At 36.4% G+C, this 23,793-nt stretch overlaps 2 protein-coding genes across 3 annotated transcripts; both read right to left on the reverse strand.

The window, feature by feature from the left end:
- Positions 1 to 102: 102 nt before the first annotated feature.
- LOC103993290 (probable plastid-lipid-associated protein 11, chloroplastic) lies at positions 103 to 3,276 on the reverse strand. Its single transcript, XM_065163254.1, has 6 exons — positions 3,138 to 3,276; positions 2,955 to 3,019; positions 2,651 to 2,762; positions 1,984 to 2,569; positions 1,845 to 1,910; positions 103 to 457 (listed from the first exon to the last, which is right to left on the reverse strand). Exons 4-6 carry the CDS (start codon positions 2,469 to 2,471, stop codon positions 358 to 360), a joined length of 654 nt encoding a protein of 217 aa, XP_065019326.1. The 5' UTR covers positions 2,472 to 2,569; positions 2,651 to 2,762; positions 2,955 to 3,019; positions 3,138 to 3,276; the 3' UTR covers positions 103 to 357.
- Positions 3,048 to 23,425, reverse strand: LOC135582983 (uncharacterized). Of its 2 annotated transcripts, XM_065163248.1 has the most exons (16): positions 23,175 to 23,425; positions 22,977 to 23,060; positions 21,099 to 21,172; positions 19,761 to 19,794; positions 19,110 to 19,168; positions 16,790 to 16,904; positions 16,663 to 16,700; positions 15,181 to 15,278; positions 14,981 to 15,036; positions 12,244 to 12,529; positions 11,928 to 12,043; positions 9,435 to 9,491; positions 7,044 to 7,109; positions 5,158 to 5,232; positions 4,144 to 4,235; positions 3,048 to 3,368 (listed from the first exon to the last, which is right to left on the reverse strand). In XM_065163248.1, the coding sequence occupies exons 1-15, from the start codon at positions 23,355 to 23,357 to the stop codon at positions 4,176 to 4,178; spliced, it is 1,401 nt and encodes a 466-aa protein (XP_065019320.1). In that variant the 5' UTR covers positions 23,358 to 23,425; the 3' UTR covers positions 3,048 to 3,368; positions 4,144 to 4,175. The 2 variants fall into 2 exon arrangements, with proteins under 2 accessions (XP_065019320.1, XP_065019321.1); XM_065163249.1 differs by lacking the exons at positions 3,048 to 3,368; positions 4,144 to 4,235; positions 5,158 to 5,232; positions 7,044 to 7,109 and adding an exon at positions 7,130 to 8,716.
- Between the last annotated feature and the right edge of the window lie 368 nt (positions 23,426 to 23,793).

The raw sequence follows: 23,793 nt of genomic DNA on the forward strand, positions 1-23,793 counted from the left end.
CGCATACAGCATTTAAAAAGAGATGCAATAGGAAATTCGAGAAGCAATAAGCCACACATGATACATTTAAATTCAATAAATCTTTCAAAATAGATATAGGCATAAGTCGGATGAAGCATGAAATTTACTAGATCAAAGAACTAGTAATATGACCTTATAATCTGAACATTAGTTAGCTCCGAGGGGAAAAGAATCCTTTAATTCCTTTACAGTCTACAGATATGAACAAATGAACATATTATGATGCTTTACTTCTCAGAAACCGTGTAATACTTATCTTCCAAGTAAGTGATTTGGTTGCATAAATGACATCTAGAGATCACAAATGAAAGAGGCAGTACAACTATCCTTGATTATTCATTCCTTCCAAGAATAAGAAGCACGATCAACGATCAAGTAGTCTCCTCGTATGTCTTTTGCAACTCGAATATCATCATCCAGATATATGGACTCAAACCTGCAGGAAAAGTATAAAACTTTTTAATGACAGTGCACATATATCTATATGAAGGCTAAAAAGCTCACTCTGAAACATTATGGCCAAGCTATTCATAAAGAGATTGACAACTTTGTCACGATCTTCATTTTGAAGTTTGGCTCTCTCTCTCTCTCTCTCTCTCTCTCTCTCTCTCTCAAAGTTGTGAAAAGTTCTCGAGTAAAACCCCAAAATGGGACTGAAATCAGCAGCTGTTTTGGAATATTGCAACAAATAAAGGTTTCCACATGCTAAAATTTATTGAAAGATTTGTAACTTATGGATGTTTATTAACATAGGGATTTTAGCCTTGTTATATATAGTTGAATCTAGACCTAGCACCAATATTTGATGTATTTATGCATACTTCCCCTCAAATACAGAATGACATCCAAAGTCACTCTTCCTGATTCTTGTATATTTCAGAAAATCAAATTGTAGAGGAAAGTGGAGAGAAAATTTGATAAAAATACATGATATTTCATTTAAAATGCAAAACATATAGTGAATTTTCAAAAAGAAAGGTTTACAATTTGATAGTTTAAATAGCTTGGTAGCATAGAATTGTGACTCATAGGCTCATATTCTCTAGCCTAACATAGCCTTAAAAGTTCAAGAAAATTTGAGGTGTTCAAGAATGAATGCAAGACACTAGAGAAACTACAACTGGCCCTTCTGTCAAGAAATTGTATTTTGCTATTATGAAACAGAATTTGAATTAGTCATTGTAAATTATCAAACAACCATTAAAATGGTCTAAACTAAAATTTAAAGCGATACCTATATCTATACTCAGTCTCACTTAATGACCAGTTTAGCCAATTACTAACCAGTCAGGAAATGGTAGGGACAAATATGCAGGTAACGGGGCCTAATTCACAGGCCTTGTAAATGCTCAGCAGGTTTTTTCCCCACAACCCCATATAGTGCACTCACCATTGTGTTTAAAGATACGGCCAGAAAAACGAAAATTAGCATATGAAGAGACCAACAGAATTCCAAAAGTCAAAGCAGCATTCCTAAATTAGCCTAAGATTTAGATAACCATAGAATTTCTATACTGAATCACATTCATGGATTGGCTGCATATATATTCTAGATCAACATAAAAAATAAAAATAAAAAAGCATAGAATAGGCCGCTGTCCCTTTGCAAAAGCGGTAGTGCATCCGGGCAGGTTTCAAGAAGCCAAGGGTTCAATCCCACTTTTCTGTATGGCCGTCGGTTGCTCGCTGTGTGCTTCTTGTACTCATGGAGCTTATTAGGTGCGTTGTGTGCCTATTGAGCACTCGTAGGCCCCGCCACCTACTCCTTTTCTCAGTTGGAACCCAAAAAAAGAAGAAAACAGTTATTAAAGAGTATCACTCACCATCCTTGTCCAAAAGGGGGCAGTGGGATCTCCCAATTGCTACCTCTCAAAACGGCACTGGTGAATCTGCTCCGAAGTCGAGATATTTGATGAGTTTCACAGAGTTCCCATGAGAATTCAAAAAGAAGTACGAATTTACCTAAAGTTGACTCTTTGGGGCGGCGCAGCTTCGATGGAGGACCGCACGAAGAAAACCCCTGAAGGAGGGAAAGTGATCACATTGTTCAGTGACCTTTTCTCCACATCGATGACCTGGAGAACGTCGCCGGTGCGGGTTCCGAAGAGAGGGGCGTTCTTGATGATGAAGAGCTGCTCCTTCTCGGTGGTCCAGAGCATCCGCCACGTGCCGGAGAGGGATGAGCCGGTGGTAACCTGACCCCTCCCCAGGGCGCCGAGAGCCTCGACGGCGGCGATGATCTCCGCCCGCTTCCGCGGGTCGGACTGGGTTCGGAGGCCTCTTTCTTGGTCGGCGATGAGGGCGAGGAGGTCGGCCTTAGCTCCGAGAGACGCGCCGGAGCTCGGGGGTCGGGCTGCGGCGCAGCAGCCGAGGGCCGGGTTGGACTTTAGTATGCGAAGGGAGGATGGGATGGCAGAGGGGCGGGAAGAAAACGGGGATGACATCGCCATGGCCGGTACTTAAACAGGGAGCGGAGATGAGTTGGGAAGGCAATGAACCTGATGGCGGGATCACTTTAAGAGCCCACACTTTGTAGACCACACATCTCCTGTGGCATTGGTGAGATGGTGAGCCGTATCTTCTCGCATTCTGATGCATGGAGGACAGGAACCATCACCGGCCGACGTACCCGCGTTTCCCACAGGAACAGGGATGGTCCCACATGTGGATCCTCCACGATTCCCATCGCGCTCCTCCAATAAGACGGCAGAGACGCGATATGGCTCACTTCTTGATGCTCCCTAACGAGGCGTGTTCCATGTTTTCAACAGAATAGGAAACACAATATACCAAATATCATCTCGTTTTTTAGTCCAACTTTTTTAGTTTCTTGATTTTTCAAAAAGCACGTGCAACGCAAGTGCTACAGAAAACTAGATTCCCTGCTAATAGATTCACGCTAATTAGTAGTACCCGTTACTCGTCTGGCTTACCTGCATCGCGATTGGAAGCAATGCTGTCCTCGCAGGTGAGTTCCGACATCCCCGATCGCTGCCTCCTATCACAAGGTAGGTAGGCGAGACTGATGAGCACAAATGAATAGGTAATATTGCATAAACTGGAAATGTCTCAATGAAACAGTTGCATTCAGGCTTAAATATTAGAGGGGAGATTACCAAAACATAGGGAGTCTGAATTATTGAGAACCCATATGCTCAAAAGACATGTCACACTATAACGGACGTCTAGAATTCCATGTCTCATTAACATTACAGTTCCCTACGTATCATAGAAAGTGCATATATTGGATGCTGGAGAATTCTTGCATCTGGAAAGAACCATCTAAGAAAACGCCTCAGCCGCTTAAGCCTCTCAAGACACTGGGTGATGGAGCATCGCAGGAGGCCCTGCAGGAGGAATGAATGAGGGAAGTCAGATGTTTAACATATTCACTGAAATAACTGGAAACCTCAGTTTATGCTATTTTATCTTTTTTGAACAGACCAGGAAACTTCTGTAGGCTTATGCCAATTCTCGATTGGATCAAAGCAGTCAGTACTCGATTGGATCAATCAGTCAGCACAGAGCACAAAGCAGTCAGTAGGCTTATGCCAATTCTTGTTTTTGAACGGAGAACAAAGCAGTCAGTACTCGATTGGATCAATCCATTCAGAAGTAATTTCACAACACAATTTAATTTTCCTTCGCACAGTAAATCACCAAGAAAGGCTGAAAATTCACAAGCCAAAGGAGATCTCATCCTACACTGGAGAAATCAAATATAAGAGTTTGAAATTCTCTCCAATTTCTGGAGGATCCCGATCTACCTCCAATTCTCACATCTTAACAATCTCCTTACCTCATCTTAGATCTTAACTGTGCATTTGCATGGGCCCTATTTGTACGTGTGACACGGGAGACGAGACGAAAGGATAAATATGAATCACAAGGTCAAAACATGGCAGGTTGGAGAAGAGACTGTTATAAGAAGGATGATTGAGATGGAGAATTGGAGAGAACTGGTCGCTCTGAATAGGAGATGCTTCTTTCCCAATAGAAAATGGCAATTGATTGCATTATCTTTTCAGACATATGATAATGACATGCATGGATTGTGATCATTTGAAACCTTGCATTATATAAAGTGGTATGAAAAATTTTCAGCAACTAGTTTCGTTGTACCTGCCAACTGAAATTTTATAGCTCTGACTACCTTAATTCTTCTCTGATCTGCTGCTTCTGGAAGTTACTGCAGAAACACCTTGTTCGATACACTGAAATTGGATATATCCAAATAGGTTACTAGGATACAGATATCATGAAATGACAGTAACAATCTTCTCACAAAAAGTACAGTAAACATCTTGTAATTAACTAGCTCTTTCGTGGACATGATACATGGATCCTTTATGATCATTTAACTTTTATAAAGGACAATAACTATCTTGTCTTCAATTCCACATTAGCATAATATATTATCAATTTAAATGTCAAAACAATGGCAAAGGCATCTATCAGAATGCTATCAGCAGTTCAGAAGATGGATAAAATATGACTGCAGATGCTGGCAAATTCTAAGTTAAACGATAAGGTCTTTTGGTATTATTCCGGATAATAATCATTTCTAGATATTCTTTTCATATACACAAGTATTTGTATTATTATTGTATGAAGATCTTTTGGTAAGCTCCATAACAGTATATACACGTGTATTGTCCATAACAATATAAATACAAAAATTATATAATTAGATTACAAAAGGAATCAAGAATATGATTCACATTTATTGATCACAATTAACACATACTTTAACAGCATATTCATCTTGTCCATTGTCAATTTTAAAACTTGTCTAAAATGACCTAATTTCAAGTAATTTGCTAACTCAACCTAAAATTTTGGCTAAGCCTCGTTTAATTGATTAATTGATTTAATTATTATCCAGTAAGATAAGCTGTTTTCTCATTGTAACTAAAACATTTCATGTTGTTTATAAACATATCCCTATTATGGTATGTTCTGTACCTGGGCTCTCAGTTGTAAGAAAAATTTGTAATGATCCAATCTCCAGGTTCAGTGGGACTTGCGCCAAATAAGGCCAGCAAATACTCATAATGAATCTACTGAAAACTTATAATACATGTGAAATCATTTCCATTTGTTGCACCATTATAGTGTTTCAAGATGTCTTCCTACCTGAAGAAGATAGCTATGGAGCCGATCCAATGTTTGAGGGAACGTTGTGGCAGAGATGTTTACAACAGTCATACCCTGCCCAATGATCAAAGGTAACATGACAGAACAGACATGACTAAGAACAAAATCGGCAGCATCGTTGTTTGAACACTCCTTTATTTAAAAAACAAAAAGCCAACTGCAAACAACAAAAATCAGAATAGTTATGCAACAAAATCTAAATTTAGGCTAAACCAACCATAGTTTTAATCTTGATAAGAATTAAAATGTGAAAATTAATATATCATATTTTTATTCGTTTTATGGGGTTGAAAGGAACAGATCATCTCTACAGATGATAAAGGAAGCGATAGATGACCTATAAAGACTGGCATGCAGTTCACAGGAGAATCTATATCACTAGACCGTGAATATTTAGCCTACGAAAACATGAACCAACTTTAGGTAGATCCAATACTAACAAAAAAACACACTTAACAACATCTCCACCGGTACAACAGTTCATTACAATCATTCGTCAAACAGAACTTCAGTTTAGGCTTTTGCTATGGCTGGTGTTGTTGATAGTCATTAAATAACCTATTGTGTTATTCAAACCAGTTAAACTAGATCACTGATCAATGATTTTTTTACATTACTGCACAAGCAACCATGCTTCAACTTAGCTTTTCGAATTATGCTTCTTGACATCTTCAGGGGCACACAGAAAGCCAGTAGGTGCTTAAGTTGATATTAACAGCATAATAATATGTTTTTTTGTTTAAAAATTTAGAAAATTATCTTGCAGCAGTGATTTTGTGATGCATGACTATAATAGTGAACAGAGATAAGAATCAATAGCAGAAATGAGGTAATCTCAATAAGACCACAAGCCTGTTATTTTCTCTCCGGATAAAACATTCACATTTTTCCATACAGTCAACAATTTATTAAAGCATAGTACTTCATTTGCCCAAGGGCCTACAGACTGAGAATCTTTTTTCTCCTTCATTACCTATATTATATGTAAGCAACAAGTTGCTCTTTGGAAATTATGCAGAAATCTTGAACACAATTCTAGAATATCTTAGATAATAAAACATTTTTTTCGGTTGAGAGATTTAATTATCAACATTGCACCTATAATTAATAAGAAAGAAAATGGTTACGCTTATCTTTCATCAATGTTTCTCTACATATTCCTTCCCCATTTTTTTTTTTTACTTACGGTATAAGAGAGCAACTTTCATCTTTTGATTGCCACTCAATTAAAATCACTCATTCATAAATGGGACTACATTAGTGTCAACTAACAACAGACACTTCCAAAAGATTTTCCATGCCCAATAACCAAAGCAAGGCAAGCACAAAAGTTACAGCTGAAAAAAGGTTGTGGATGAAGGAATAAAATCTTCAACTGTGGATATTTGGGGCATATTGGAATATTGACAGTAGTGAAAAAGGGAATTCTCAACAGGATTGCTTTTGTCAATTCCAATTTTGGGACTTGGCAACAAGCCCTAGTGATGCACATCACTAATGGTAAGGAACTCCATTCCAAAGAAAACACAATCATCATAAAGCTAAAAAAATCAAATTGAAATGCCGTCTACAGGAATCCTCATGTCCTGGCTAAACATTTTATTTGGAAGCATTAAATTAAGAGTTCAGCTTCCTTTTGAATATCTTCCCTACATTAGTTGCTGTCAGTTTATTTCATTGAGCTATACTTCTCCAAACTTGCTAAGTTGGATTTTTCATTATGCTATTTAAGTGTACTCTGTGAAGTGTGTGTCAACTTGAATAAAATAGTTACAGTTTATCTACAAACTACCATCACTCAATTTAGAACCTTGTCAATATAAGCAATGTCATCTTCAAAAGCCAAAAAAAAAAAAAAGGTTTACCTGTGACTCAAAAGAGCAAAGATATTCCTGAATAATTTTGAGATTGCTTATAAGCTTATTCTGGTCCTGCAAGATAAGGAGAAAAAAGGTTGCTCTTTGTCATAGCCTCTGACATGACAAGATAAAAAAAAGATCAGAAAAAATACATTGTTCTAATATCTGGTTTACATGTTCAGCTGTTTAAGTGGATGCAATCATTTTCATGCTACAGTGTTGCGAAAGCATATTCAAATGATGTAATTTTCATATCAAAATTTTGGTTGCATACATTTGGATATATATTTCCCTTCTTCCTTTAAACTAATTTTTTACCATCATATTCTTGTTATTATGCCATGAATGATATCAGATAATCACGTAACCCCTTCACCCATTTGTTACCACTTATCATTGAATGACTTTCTTAAATGAGCTTGTCAATCATCCTAAACTAGATAAATTCTTAATTTGACCACAGTTACCTATTTATTATCTTAAAAGTCAATAACACATCTATATTGTATGCTGGTCCATTCCACACTAAATGTGAAAATTATACTAGAAAACAAGAATTAATAACTGGTCCATTCCACACTAAATCAGCAAGACAGGTATGGTACACCAATGACAGCTACAGTAGCCAGCCACCAATTAAAACAAAGACAGAAAATATTGACAATTTATTTTGTATGCATCTGTGTGTTTGTATAGATTCAAATAATACCTACTGAGGACTGCAATCCTGACCTGCTGACACAGGCAGCTACCAGGAAGTAAAGGGAAGGAAAACAGAGAAAACAAAGAAAAAAATTGAGGATATGTGTGTATGTGTGAATTGAAATCATATTTATTGAAGACACGAAGTGAATCTCCTTGTCTTCTTACATGAAGTGAGTCTCCTCATCTTCTTCCTCTTATCTGTTTGCCTTGTGGGGGGGATTAAAGTTGCCACCACAACCCATACCCATATTCATTTTAGCCCTAATCCCTCTGAATCCTCAAATTGATTTAAGATTGTAAGACTCAGAAAGTGCATCCAACAAATTCCCAAAGAAAGCTCTGTATTATGCATTTTAAGACAATGAGTGGTACGACCAGTGTAAATGCTAGTCCAGCCTTGGACCACTAAATATTGCATGGTACAGATCAAGTGGAAAATACTTGTGTGGAGTCCATGTAAAGTGATACCAAGCCCACAAGCAGAACCAAATATTACTGTAGTTTGCTTTTGATTTTGTTGTGTTTACATAAGTAGGTCATGAGGAAATCATCCTAAAAGTAAAATATTGATTATAAGCATGCCTCTATAAAAAAAAGGTACTGATTGTATAAGAGCAACAGCAACCACTTTTAGGAAGATCTCCTTGTTTTCATAGTTTCAAGAATAAGGATGGCCAGTCCTCAGCTACGTTCAACACAAGTAAAAGCATGGACCACCACACTGGTCTGTACTGTTTGGTACAAGCATTATGTACCATATTAATGGAATATAAAAGTATAGACCACCTAGTACTAGTGGTATACACCAAACCAAACAGTGTGATATACCTAATGTAATAAGCCAGTATGAGTCCTGTTAAGGCTGGTAAAGTTTGATAACCAGTATGCTCTGTACAGGCTATTACTTTACCCAGATCTACCTCATTGCTCAGGTGGAACTCCTGATCTCATTCACAAACCATCAGGTGAGTTTTCTGTATAGACATGACATGGAATTGATATCAAAAATATGTAAACCAAAATTACAACTTCTAGATTGATAATTGATATCAGTAGATCTCTAGCCCCCACATCACTCAGATGTGGTTTTAGACTTAGAGGGTGGATTTTGAAGATTTGACATGTTGTATTGGAACCATTGAACTATCATGTCTTGTTTCTTACTGAATTATGATGTATTGTGATTATCATGTTGACTCATAACTCATAAGTATCATATTTTATCTTTTATTTAAATATTATGCTCATGATATGTTATTAAGATTTTGGACAATACATATAACCATGATGCATTCTGTAGATGATAGATTTTTTATATAATAATTACCAAAGATGATATCTTATTTTTCAAAACCACCAAAAACCAAACAAGTCCTATTACCAACAACTATATCGAGAGTATGAACACTTGGCATTGCACCAAGAGGGGACCAGTACAGGATTGGTACACAATACAACAATCTTCAAGTAAGAATCAAACTAGAACCACATAGCAATTTACTGTAGATTATGTTTGTTATGGAAGTGCACCATCTCTAGCTAGAAAAAATTATAGTTGCAATGTAGTCTTGAGCTGCAATATATGTTTGCAAAGCAATAGTGATGGTAATCTATTATCAGCTACCTTCTGCCAGTTAAAACAGAACAGGTAAAACATAATGTGTTACAACAAAAGCAAGTCATGCCATTCACCTGAACTAGGCATTTATCTTTAACTGTTCTAGTGGTAATCCATTCCTCTAGCAGAGCCTGACCAAGTAAGAACATAGTTATATCAGAAACATGTTACTCCTCCAGAAATGATCATAACTACAGCTACCATTGCAGGAAGCCACTGAAGGTTGCAGTTATTAGTAATCTTTTCTTATTCCTAATGGCCAAAGAGAACAACAACAAGCGTAGCAGCATGTGGAGTCGAAAATTGTTTCGAGATTATATTGTTGAACTTGATGCAAGCGTTGAACGGTTAAGGAAAAAATAGCTGCTTGACTCAAGAATCGGTCTGTCCATTGTTGACTATTCAATCATGTGGTGGTCAAATAAAGCCAAAAGAAGTCCTTTAAACTTCTTAGCAGTCCAATGACTGCACCACAAGGATCCATCCAATTCATTTCAAACTTAGAGGTACAAAATGTAGTAATACATAAGTCACTTGTTTTCGATGATATTTTGCACCTTCTATTAATAAACATTATCAACTGAAACATAAAATACTGCAGATAAGTACATTGCCTGGCTGATAAAAAGAAAGATGAATACCAGCAATTAATATGTTTCCTCAGATAATTCAGAATTTGACTCAACAAAAGACTCACCAGAAGTTGAAATCTTCACTGATGACTGGTGGTTTGTTAAAAGACATTTAGAAGGCATAGCATTTGACATAACATATTCAAATATTTGACTGAGGAATATTCAATTCCATAAAAAAAAGTAGATGAAAACCCAAAAAGAAAAGCAAGGTTTCCACTTTATTCTTCGTAACAAAATCAAGTCAATGGCTTTATACAGACAACTTCAATTACTTGAATAAAAACAAAACAACTTAAGAGTTCCCACATGGAAATATAAATAAAAATATCAGACTTCCAAGAAAACCTATAGATTGCTTCACAAGCATGAGACTTGCACCCAATTAGTGGTGTCATAAGCTAAACCTAAAAAGAGAAGCAATATAATATAAATTAACAACCATGAGCAACTAAGATACTAGTGGCTGTGTAAATGCACAAATTTACAGTAATTCCATGTTTTCCTAGATTGATTATTCACATCCATTTCGGATGGTCCTAGTTGGAATTGGTCGGTCTCAATCCTATCCTGGCCATTTCATGCCCCCCTTGCTGCCATCACTCATAAAATCCATGGAAATCAGTCAGGATTTAGTGACAATCTAGCAAATTCCAACTAGGGATCAATGGGCCAATTGCTTCTAGCAAGATCCTGGCAATTAACAAAAAGGATGGCAGAGGATGGAAATATGAAAGGAAGAAAAAAGAGAAAGAAAAGGAGGAAAAAATTTGAAGGGGTTGCATATAACCACTCATGCCACTCATTGACTGTTTTATGATCCATGGCGGTTCTCACCACTAGCAGGCAACTGCTTCTAGCTACCTCAGAACTTGAGAAAAAGAATGACAATAAAAGAAAGTGAGAAAGAGACGAGCCAGCCTTACATGTTTTTAGAAGCATATGCATGCATGTACTTTGGATGGTGCACCGTGAAGGAGACATCCAATGCAACAAGCCAACAACTACCATAAACCCACACTACAGAAGGGAAGCATCTACTGTTAAACAAATATTATTCTGGTTAATTGGCAACCAATGAGAAATTATTGACTTCAACAATTCCCTAAAATGACAGAATGTTTACACATCAAACCTATGTTTCTGAAAGTTGCACATATGTTCCTGAAATGTCAATTTGTTTCCTTTTCCAATAAAGAGTAACAAATTGTCAAGTTGACCCATGTACCAAAGGAAAAACCCAAAACCCAAAAGAACAACTGAGGAAAGCTTTTCTTATAAGAATTGAAGCAAGGATCTTTATTACAATAACTTACTGGAGCACACTGAAATCAGAATTGTAAGGTTAGGTTATAATGCTTAATGATAAAGAATCTCATAACAAGTTGAGTAAGCATGTCAAGTTGCAGGAAAGTGAAAAATAGAGAGTTATGTATTACTTGTTAATTGTATCATGTTTGTTGATTATTACTGATTGCTATAATTGCTTATTCTCCAACATCAGTATAATTCTGGGCAGCTTATTATATTTTGCTTTATTTATAACCTTTTATTTAACAATGCATCAATTCTTCCTAGCGAATATATCAATATTTAGTGCTTCTCATTCACTATATTATCAAACATGATATGGCAAGTTACAGGCTTACAGCAAACCCCTTCCTCATCGAAAAAAAAAAGGAAAAAAGACACACACAAAAGAGAGAGGAAGAGGGAGAGGGAGAGAGGGAGGGAGAGAGAGAGTGAGGACACAGTCCTAACTATGTAACATAAGAATAAACAGACAATTCTATAATGAAATCAATGATAAACTAGATAGACGAATCAAACCTCAAACCTAGTTAGCTGTTATCATACATGGCATCTAATAATGGACAAACGGCAAACAATTCCAACACATAGCCAATGATAAATAAGAAAGGAAAAAAGGGAAACCTTGTGATCAAACTCAGACATCTTCAGAACTATTGGTACGATTATTGGTTCAGTAGCTGATTTTTCTTTTTTGTAAGAGTTACTACTTTGTAACTCTGAATCTTTATGAACTTCGCCTGAAATTTCATAAAGAGCATTAACAGAAAATAACATGGAAAATTGCAGATATGGAAATTTCTTCTTTTTTTTTTTACTTTTGTCTATACCTGTGAAATGACCTTTAAGTTATTATCATGGAACTCCTTGTTAGATAAGATGTTATAATCATTATCCAGAGTTAAGATACTTATAAACTAATGAAGACTAATGAGAAAACCTTGAGGTCCAGAAGCAATTTCTGCAACACTAGTAGCTCTTGAGCAATTGGTAACCTCAGTTTGAGAAGCATCCCTCTCATCCACAGTTCCTTCAGTTACTGAGTAGGTCATAGTATTCTCAGCATCACTTGCAGATGCAGACTGGCTCTGTTCAGTAGCATTATCTAGTATATTTTCCACTGGTTTCGCAGAATCCTCCACCAAAGTTCCTGATTCTCTGTCTTTTGTATGGGAATCTTTATTCTCCTCCTCCATTAGATAAATACTTGGATCCAAGTGTATACCCTGAAACAATCAGGTAAGACAAGAACACAACCAATTGTAAAAAATGAATGAACTAGTAGAATAATAAAGAGAAATCGAACCCTGATTAATTTGGAGAACTCTTTGAATTTTAAGCAATTTCATTTTTTATAAACCAATACCTGATAAATATAATTAAGTTTTCACTTCAAATGACGAATTTGTCAAAGTGTCATGATACAACAATCTGAAATCTAATTAGATTACTTTCTCTACTAATGTGTGCTATTTTCAACATCACTGGATGGTTTTATATACCAACAGCAAACGAAATGCTTTAGTTGCAGTCTGCTCAAGAATTGACTTTATTAGATTACAAAATAAGATGTTCAACGGGAGACAATTAGATCCACTAATTTATTTATGATTCGTAGATCAGCCACGTTGAGTTATTATTGGTCATAGCCAACCCAATTCCAGCCGATCCTCAACTGAATCAGCCAACTTTCAGCTACAAACTATCAAAGGACAAGGATGAGGACGGCTGTCATAGGAGAGGAAGAAAAGCAGTTTGGCGCAGATGTGAATGGGGAAAGAGCAACCTCTAAGGCCACCAATCACCTCCATGAAATGAATCACATGCCAACGACTGAGAACACCACTTGTTGCCACTGAATTCCCTGCTTTCTGCTGCCACACTTGCTGCTTGCCATTGACAGCATGCAAACATGAGAGAGGAGCGAGGTGGGAAGGGTTGGGACTTGGGAGTTACTTAAGCTTGAAAATTGAAACACTTGCAGGAGTGTTACTTCTAAACTTGACATGATAACAACCTGAATTGGGGGAACAAGGTTTACTAAACCACACATACCGGCCATTACAAACAGGTGTTAATAAATCTGACAGCCAACCACAATGTGAATCACACGATTTCATCCAGTTTGTATTTTGTAACAATATCATGTTTACCGCATAGCTCATCATACCAAACTTACTAGATGGTCAGCAGGCTATTAACAGTACTAGGCGGTAAACAGACTGTTGCATACATTTTTATTTTTGATGGTTGTGGTAGATGTCCTTTTTTCTCTCTTTTTCAACTTCTCTTCCTCTTGGGGGCTTTCTCTCACACTCTCTCTTTCCCCTCCTCTCCATCACATCAACATCGCCTCCGCCTTGTCCATGTCTGCTGCCACCTCCTATTCAACCCCAACCCCCCATCCCTTTACCATTTTTCCCCCTGGTTTTAGGTGGTACCGACCCATAGCATTGATACATTGATCCATAGTGTTTTTTTTACCAGTCCAACCACCAACTTGTATCAACATTGGACCAAGATTTTAAACTTGATTGACAGAAACTTGAAATTCATATGATGTGAACATACTTAATCTAGAAATGACATATACAATAACAACAACAAAGCCGTGAGCCCCGACTATTTGGGGTCAACTACATGGATCCTTCACTGTCAGTGAGATCTATAAAAAGTTATAACCAGAAATGACATGATTAATAAATTTAAAGAATAACTAAATATTAATCTTTTAATTGATGCTAACCAAGGGTTTTAATTTCGAATGATATCGCTCGTAACGGGCAGTACCGTCGATTGGGGCTATTTCCGCCCCGTTACCGCCTGAAATCGATCAGTAACGATCGATTTCGACCATCGTTGCCCGCTACCGAGCAGTATTAGCCGAGGGAGAAGGAAGAAAAGGGAGAACCTGGAGATCCGACACCGCACTCCCTCGACGATCCCAATCCGTCGTCGCCCTCCCTCATTGGATGCCGCAGATGAGATGTCGCCTCCTCTTCGTTTGAGGTAACGAGGCCTCGGGGTCGTCAACGAGTTCTCATCCGCGCAAGGAAAAGAAGCCTCAACAATGTCGCCGAGGCTTCGCGAGGAGAAGAAAACGAGGTTTCTTCTCCCCACGCGGGGAAAAGAAACGAGGCAATGTTGCCTTGATGACGTCGCCCCATTTTTTTATTTTTGAATTTTTTTATGATATATATATATATATATATATATATATATATACTGGTATGATTATACCGTACCGTACCGAGCTAAGCTCGAAATGTCGGTACAGTACGAAATTACGAATGCAGATGCTAACCTGAATTGACATAATTTAAACAAATACGACCAACACAACCCATCAATACCTCTAGATACCATACGTTGCAAAATTTTCAACTTTTAGGCGAGAATCTTCTTCAAATTAACTTTAAATTACAACCATTTGATCCTCACATCTAAACTGTCCATTAGCTTGAGCCCCATCCCATGTGAAAGATCAGACTCATACAATACTCTTGGCCAAATAACCATTATAATAATCAACGTATTAGAAACCTGCCAGACCCGCATTCTTGTAAAATCTTTCACAGAGCAACAGGCAACAGGGCATATATCTGGTGGAACTTAGAAGTACAGACTCCATATGCTATTGTCATAAACTAGTATGTCCTGTTTAAGACCTACCATACCTCAATTATGATAGGCTTCCCATCTTTCATCGCCTTCTTCAGATCACCAGCCAAGCCTATCATCAAGGTAAGTATATTTAGATGAGCAAGAGGGAAAAAACTTGATTAACAAGTTAAAGCAATCTTCTTTATGCATACTGTGCATTTTACAGATACCAACTTGGACTTGGATTTTACAGCCAGGAAACATCACTAGCTACCTTTACGAACAATTCTGCATTCTCTGCAGAACTCTGTTATAAGCTCTTCAGATGAATCAAAATCTCGAACCCAGACTGGTGTAGATGTCAATGGAGCACTGCAAGCAGTATCAGAAGAAATAATGTTTTAAATGTTCTAAAATATGAAGAGCAAATAGTGCACGATCCTGATGCCTTATTATTTACATGTGATCCAGGTAATTACACAAAGTATGATAATGCAAGAAAAGTCAATATGAGTGACTACAACAAAGAGAAATTACAATACACCATACTGCCATAAATAAAAAAGTTTCTAGAAGGGAAACAACGATATCTTAATTGTAGATGAAGTGCCTTTTGACTGGCGTTTCATAAGAGCTCTCTTTCTTGTCTTTTTTAAATATTTCAACTTCATATACAATAGTACCTCACAGAAGACACAGCATATGAACCGAAAAAGAAGATAGATAGAACTCTAGAAGTACATAATTAGGATACAAACCTTTATAGTATTAAGTATTAACATATTATATAAAGCAATAATTCTACCAAAATTCAAAAATCATCTCCAAACAGTAAAACATTTAAACTCATCTTTAAATTACCATACAAGTTAGAACTCTTTCATATTGGACACTAAGAATAGACATTTTTATAAACAACATTTGAACTCATCCTTGAATCACCGTGAAAGCATTATATATATTATAATATCTCAATCAATCTTCCGATTAAGTAGTCCTTTCCCCACAAAGTTTCACCAATAGTGTAGTTAAATTTTCGGCTGCAAATAAATGGAGTATCTCAGTTCATTGATAAGGTGTCTAGATTTTTAATGTGGTTATGAAAGTAGATAGAGGTTAATCCTCTACAAGGTGATTTCAAGTTTGGTGCCTGGCAAGTCTCAACTTTCCCAACATTAAGCAAATTGATGTTCAAAAGTATAATATGGGTATGCTGTAGTTAAGCTAATATCAAATGGACTGCAGTTAAACTAAAATGATTTCAGAATGAAAAGAAAGTGCTAGTGGGTCGTAATAGTCAGTTGTTAAGACAGTTGCATGTCGCTCAGAAAAGTTACACGGTAATGAGGTATTGTTAAAGTGCAATGGATGTCAGATGCAACAAAATAATATCTACTGTAGTCTTATGATGTTATCCAAAGCAAAATTGTAATAATGGTTTTAGGCATCGTCCCATTTAAGACTAAAAGTTCTGATTCATGTCCCTCACTAAGTGAATTGCTTGAACAAATACATCAATTCAAGACTTCAAGTGCCTAAGGCATGAGGCTCCCTCGAGTGACTACTTTAGTAACCGATACAATTCTTACAGATTCAGATTTCAGTATCTAGATTTAAAGCAAAAAAGGACAACAGCAAGAGGATTCATATCAAGTCTGCACCATTCAGTTAACAAACTGGCAAGAACTTTACAGAATTCTAGCATTAAAAATATTGATTCAAATAAAAGAGGCAATATAAATGATAAATCACTCACTCTGTTGATGTGCGCAATAATTCATACACCATATCTGTCTGCAGAAGAAATGTTACAACATTATTCCACGATTTTCAAGTTGTTATCTTAAATAAAACCAAGTTACAATCAGTTATGAAAAAATGACCTGCAAGACATTTGGTAAATTTAGTCTTTGAGCAAGTTGTGTTGCAATTGTCGATTTCCCAGTACATGCAGTTCCACATACAAGAATAACTAGTGGTACTCTTTGGTGATGAAACCTAAAACAAAATGACCAGGAAAAATAGAATAAAGCATATGATTTACAGAATACAAGGAGAAAAGAACTACAGACTTAAACTTGAAAACAAGGACAAATTTAATAGGCAAAAACTGAAAATTATGTTTTACGAACTAAGCACCTTTAACATGGGGCATATTGAATACGAAGTAACATGGTAATTTAATGTCAAAACATTATAATAAGCTTTTCCCACAACCTGAATGACTCTTTTCAAAAAATTGGTTGCTAGCCAAAATAGTAATTGGAATATGCAGGCACAATTGTTTAACTTGGATTGTAATACCATGTGACAGACCGATCTCGGGCCAGTACCATGCCATACCAGGTGTTGGGACACTTAGTACAACCTGCTGGTTTGGCCAAGCATGCCAAAACAACAGAAGTGCTTTTTGTTTTTAATATTTTTGTAAAAATAAAGCGTCACTTATGCTACTTGTCTCAGGAAAACTTAACATCTAATATTTTATGCACATGTCATGAACAAGCATATGAAGTAGGATAATAAAAACATGATACCAGTAAAATATGTCAATAAAGAATATAATTTAACAAGTCAAGCAGACAATAATGCGTTAGAACTCAATTGAAAACAATTCATAAATACCCAACAATCATACAGAATATATCAAAGCAAAGCAACTACATAAACCTAAAACAATATCAAGTCACATGGAGGACTAAGAGTGTACCGACAGGCGACAACAATATCAGAGTTGTAATCTTGTTTCAAACAATTTTGAAATTGATCCTATATCAACTCATGTTAGTAGATTGTTTGAAATTGATCCTATATCATCTCATGTTAGTAGCCAGATATCTACTGCATAATGTTCATGAAGTCAAAAGCTACACTTGAGAAATGGGCCTGATCTGGGGTTGGCTAAGCTAAAACAAGATACACACTGGTACCAATCTGTACCCTATAATGAACTAGGCATATCATGGAGAAATGAGAATCAGAACTGTACTTAGAAACCTATAAGATAACTGAGACCAAAACAGAAAAAATGTCTGGAGAATCAGAAAAGATCCTCTTAAGTCTCGAGTACTAACCAGTTACTTTTATTATTTCAATGCCAGTATATTATTCTATAATATCTCAGAAAGATGCACTAATAATAGCATCTAGATGACTAATGTGGATCTTAAATCCATAGCATGATCTTAATGTTTTGCGATTTTTCTAATGGTAAGAAAAATGGTTTCATCCAGGTGATTTAATTTTGGCTAGAAGCAGGCTATGTATTAGTAGATTTGACAAAAAATCACAATGAAAAACTTGAAAATGGTACTCATGCTTAAAGTCAAAGAACTTAAAGACAACAAGCTATTGGCCAGATGAAGCATGTAAATGTAGGCTAACTGCCAAAGTGACATGTAAACATCGAAATAACCATTCCAACATAAGTCAGATTTTCCCTTGATACCAATATAGGGCAGTTTAGACATCAAATTGTCACAAAAAGTGAGCATCCTTGGGCACATTAATCTACATATTTCTGTAGATTAAAATCTTGGTCAGGTACCGATACTGTCGACAGTAGGATAGGTACATCACCAGTATGCATCAGTGTACCAACACTCAGTACATCTGTACCATTAGTTACTGCCTAGACCAAATAGTGAGAGTGAGAAAGAGATAGAAGAGAGTACGAATAGAAGGAAGAAGCCGATGAGGAGGAGAAAACAGAGGAGGTGGACCAGGAGGATAACAAGGATAAAGACTGACAGGAGAGAAAGAAGAAGAAAAAAAATACAGTTGTGACAATTGTCAAAAACTAAAAAAAGAATGGTACAGTTCAGTACAGGTCTGTTCACCACCAGGTGGTACATCCAATACAATGACTTAACTAGGTGGCACAGCCCATACCGGACAATAATGGGAGAAATTGCTAGTCCATGTCTTGATTGACTGTTGAACCAGTAAATACTGACTCATAACAACTTATATGGATGGTATCTTCAGGTTTCAAAGATCAAACTATACAAGTACAATAAAGGTGTCGAGACATATGCAAAATAGTTCAAAAGCAACAAAACAGACAATGGATATGTCATATAATCATCAAAGTACAGTTACAAATGATGTGCCAAATAGCACATTAATAAGATCAAACTTATCAATTTGTTACAGGGCATGAATCCAGGATATCTTGAATGCATTTGCTGCCCAAAGACTTACCTGGTCATCATCTTATAACGGTTTATGTACTCTTCTCCATAACCCCTTCGCAGCATAAGCTGCATATGGATACAAAAAATCAATTGAAATATAGAAAATGTTCAAAAAAAAGTGGCTTTTCGTTAAAATAGGAAATCATTATCAAATGCAACAGAAACAAAAACGAATTCGTTAGCATATTTGTGAACTCTATAGCAGGGAGGATGTTTAATCCTTTAAGCAAGTAAAACAGCTTCAACTTAATTCATTTTTCACTTTTCAGAACTGTATTGAGTCGATACAAGACAATCTTCTCAAGCAAACAAGAACCACAGAAAACTCAGTCATAAAACAGTAAATTCTTATTATTCTTCAGCAAAAATAAGCAGTGAAAACTAATCCAGAATATGTTTTGCACTGTTGATATATAAGTGGGAGCAGGGAAGAAGCTATACATAAATTACATAGCCCAAGATGATCAGATGATCATAGTTTCTACTTTCTATAATGTTTTACAGTTCATATATCAAAGAACAAACAAAAAAATTTGATAAGGTAGCAGGTGATGGATAAACTAAAAAACCTCACTTTGTTTGTCTAATTGATAATATGCTTTAATTGCCAACAAAATTTTAAAAGTAAAGAAAAGGATTAAAAGCTGTGAGGTAATACCTTAAAAAGATTAGTTTCCAGATCAGATTGCGAACTGCAAAATAGTTAGGATGAACAAAGCTATAAACAATCATGTTCATGCTTAAAAAATAGCACATCTCAAGAAGCATGAGTTTTGTAAATAAATTCAGAATATACAGATGAAACCAATAAAATCTTGTTTAACCAACCCAAAGGAGCACACAAACAAAAAATGGACTAATTCTATTTGCCTTCATGTATGAAGACTATTTCCCTTATAAAACTTGAGTTTGACTTAAAGAAGAGGTTTCTAAACAAAGGTACTTAATTAACGTACAACAACATGAAGAAGAAGCCATTGGACACTTAATTATCATCCTTAACAAAAAAAAAGAAAATGCATTTGATGAATGAGGATTCATTTAGATGATGTTCAAAGAAAAATGATACTTAAGAACACCAACACTGAAATGATCAGTACAATAACCTCTCCTTTCCAATACAAGAAGGTAATAGGAAAAGGAAAGGTTTTTTTTATCTTCACAAATATCTCAAAGTGCTAGAATTTACATTCAAAATTTTTCCATCAAGAGAGAGTATGAAGTGCAACTTTTGTATGTTCCCCGACAGGACATACTATCTTTCATGACAACTAAATTGATTGCAAAATGAATAATCCCATCTGTGCCAATGACCCAGGGTTATGACATAAATATCTTTCTTCGTGTCTTATTTGTAACATGAATGTCTATTTCAGGTAATATCCAAAAGCACATCTAAGAGTAGATATAACATCAGAAATCATCTCCATTATAATGCCAAAAACATGAACAATCTAGAAGTATTAATGTCAATCATAAACAACTAAATTGAAGAACATAAATGGATCTTCTTTGGCATATTGGTCTACACTTGGCATGGGATGTAAGCTTCTTTCATAACAACCACACAAGGTTGCAGCTATACTATCCATACTTGAACAAACAGACAGAATATATCTCTTTCTCTTAATATTGTTCCGTTTAATGGAAAAGATCTAGCATGTTTCTAGTACACCTCAGACTTAAAACTGATGCTGGAGATGGCATTCAACAGATGTGAAATCTTAGTTCTTTTCCTATTTCCAGATTCTGAATGATTTTTTTTTTTTTTTGCCACACCAATTGTGCCTCAGCTTGCTGTTGGCACTTGCTTGTGTCAAGTGTTAGTGCAGCAAGGAGGTGCCCTACCATGACAAATGGGGTGGCAGTGGCACTATCCCATGCCATCAAAGGACTATTGTGTTCATGTTAAAAACCTCAAATAAAAGAAAACAAACAAAAACAGGTTACAAAAGCTCACTGGCAAATTGATGGAAAAAAGTTGAGGATAGCATACACATCAAGAAGGCTATTGTCTACAAGCAGCTTTTTGAGTTCAAGAGCAATCTTGATAGCCACATGATTAGGAATCTGAAAAGTAGCAATTCAGAGTTAACAAGATTCTGTGCAAGAATAAAAAAAAAGGGAGAGAGACAATGACTAAAAGTGTTTAACAAAAGAAAGAAATTTAAACTAGACAACAAAAACAAATGGGGTGCACTATTGTGAAACAACAAAAACAAAGCTTTTCAAGTATATTTAAAATTTTTGTGCCGCGGACAGCAACTAGACAAAAAACAAAAAGATGTAGTAAAGGAAAGAAAAGCTGCTGCTAGCATCATCCTCCACAAAGCAAAACGACAAAGGATCTATTTATTTATTCAAAACCCTTCAATAAAAAATTAGGATGAAATAGATATTTAAACTTGAAAGTGAAAGCACTAATATATTGACCCACTCATAACAATCATAACAGGAGAATACAAGCATTGCATCCAACTAGAAACCGATACTGTACTCAATTCTCTATCAAGAAAGGTTCATAACTTCATACTATATTATGCCTAAACAGATACAGAACAAACATATCTGCAAGTTAGAAAGTCAATTTGAATTACCTCAACTAGAATGTCCTACAATTTACCTTTAGTAAGAGATAGCAGTTTAACTTGCTCTAGATCAAATGAGTCATCTAAGGGTCAGCTACCGCACGAGGCCAATGTGGGATGAGGGTTAATATATGTAACCTTATCCCTGAAATCAGAGGCTGTCTCTGTGGCCCATATCTTTGTCACCTAAATTGCAACGGACTAACTTTACTGTGGCACCAAAGCCTGCCCTCTAAATTGTCTCAGTTTTCTGGACAACAAAATTACATGAATATGTCCTATTAGGAGAATTAACTTTTAATTAGAAAACCAGCCTTTTTTCATAAAACTTGATGGACCTTAAAGGCAAGGTTCGTCGTGATGCCCCATACCGAGCGATATATGTGGTACGTACCAGTCTAACAAGAGATTAACACGCGAACCACCTTGTACTGGGCAGTCCATAACATGGGACCCCGTATCGGGCAATACGAGGTCTATACAGGGCGGAACGATCAAAATCTAACCGTTAACGATGAAGGGTTGGGATTTATTGAATTCAAACGATCCATTTAACCATTTAAACCGGATCTAAGGGTTTTTGAACTGATTCCACCCTCTCATTCAACCCCTTTTACTCTCTCAAACTTTTCTAGTCACTCAAGCTCTTTTATGGCCAACAGCAATATAGTGATAGTTAGTCATTCTTCTCCGAGCAGTAGTATGGTAATCAGTCTTATGATACGAAGCAACAGGTCAATGGCGAAAGTAGAAATTCCTGCGTTCTCCAACCTTCATATTAAAACATACCACAATCATATTTATCTCGGGAGCCGTCTCGAACATGTGTGGTTCATGATAATTAGACAACAACCATCACCACATTGATGCACCAATGACATATGATATATTAGCGTATCATATCGTGGGATCAATTTTAGAATTGGATCCGAGAAACATACCATATTAATATATAGACACATAGGATCGAGGACCATGATCTACCACCCGTAGAATCCTGTCATTATTTTTGGGGTAGAATCAATCTTATGATACATAATTAGATGACCGTTGGTATCTAGAACTATTAATGTTGCAGATAACCACTGAAAATGATGGAAGTTCATAGTTTCCATCTCCCAAGATTAAGCTTCACCACAAAGGACTGGGTTTCTAAATCTTTATGCTGTATGGTAATACTCCCCAACTTTCACTATCAATATAGTACCAAGATCCAAAAACCCTAAAGGAACCATCACAATCAAGAAAGGAAACAAATCGACAACCGCAACCAGTTAATTAATTACCTTCGTTACTGTTAACATCCTGCTAAGAAGAAATCTGGACAGAACGTAGTAATGATCCGCATTGTCCCCCAGCCATACTTTCACCTGCCAGGCATTAATCAAGGATCAAATCATAACAAAACCGAGATTGAGAATTCAAATCTAGATCACCAAAATCCTCCTCATCTCTTGGTTCGTTCGAGGTGAGAATTAACCAACCTTGACGAAGTCGTACTTGGAGGATGCGTTTCGGGAGGGCAATCGGGCGGGGGGGTAAGAGGGGGAGGGCTCGCCCTTCTTCTCGACGGACGGCTCTCCGTCTGCCGCCGTCGTCGTGGGAGGAGGAGCCGAGAGGGGGCCAGCGAAATCGGACTCGCCCATCCCGGAACCGGAGGCCGCCATGTCGCCGTTCGTTACCTCCTCGGTGACGTCGCGCGGCACATCACAGCCGATGTCGCGATTTTTATCTTTTTGGCAAAATTGTATTGTATTCCCCGTTATCGGTAATTTTTGTATGTATTCCACTAAATTCAAATTCAAGTAATTAATAATACTATATATATATATATATATAAACATGTCATATGCATTAACTGCAACAAATGTCGACTATTATGATGACAATAATAGTAAAAATATATTTTTACATCTAATTACTCAATAATACTGCAAATGATTTAAATTTTTTTACATGGATAATTAGTATTTACAAGACATATTGTATAGTTTAACAAACATTCATCTATCATCGTCTTAATGCGGTGGGAGAAACTAATATATTTATAATATGGTCACTGATTCATTTGCCATAAGGAAGTGATTATTTATTTTATGAGAG

The sequence above is a fragment of the Musa acuminata genome, chromosome BXJ3-8 (assembly GCF_036884655.1).
Source record: "Musa acuminata AAA Group cultivar baxijiao chromosome BXJ3-8, Cavendish_Baxijiao_AAA, whole genome shotgun sequence".
Taxonomy (NCBI): domain Eukaryota; kingdom Viridiplantae; phylum Streptophyta; class Magnoliopsida; order Zingiberales; family Musaceae; genus Musa; species Musa acuminata.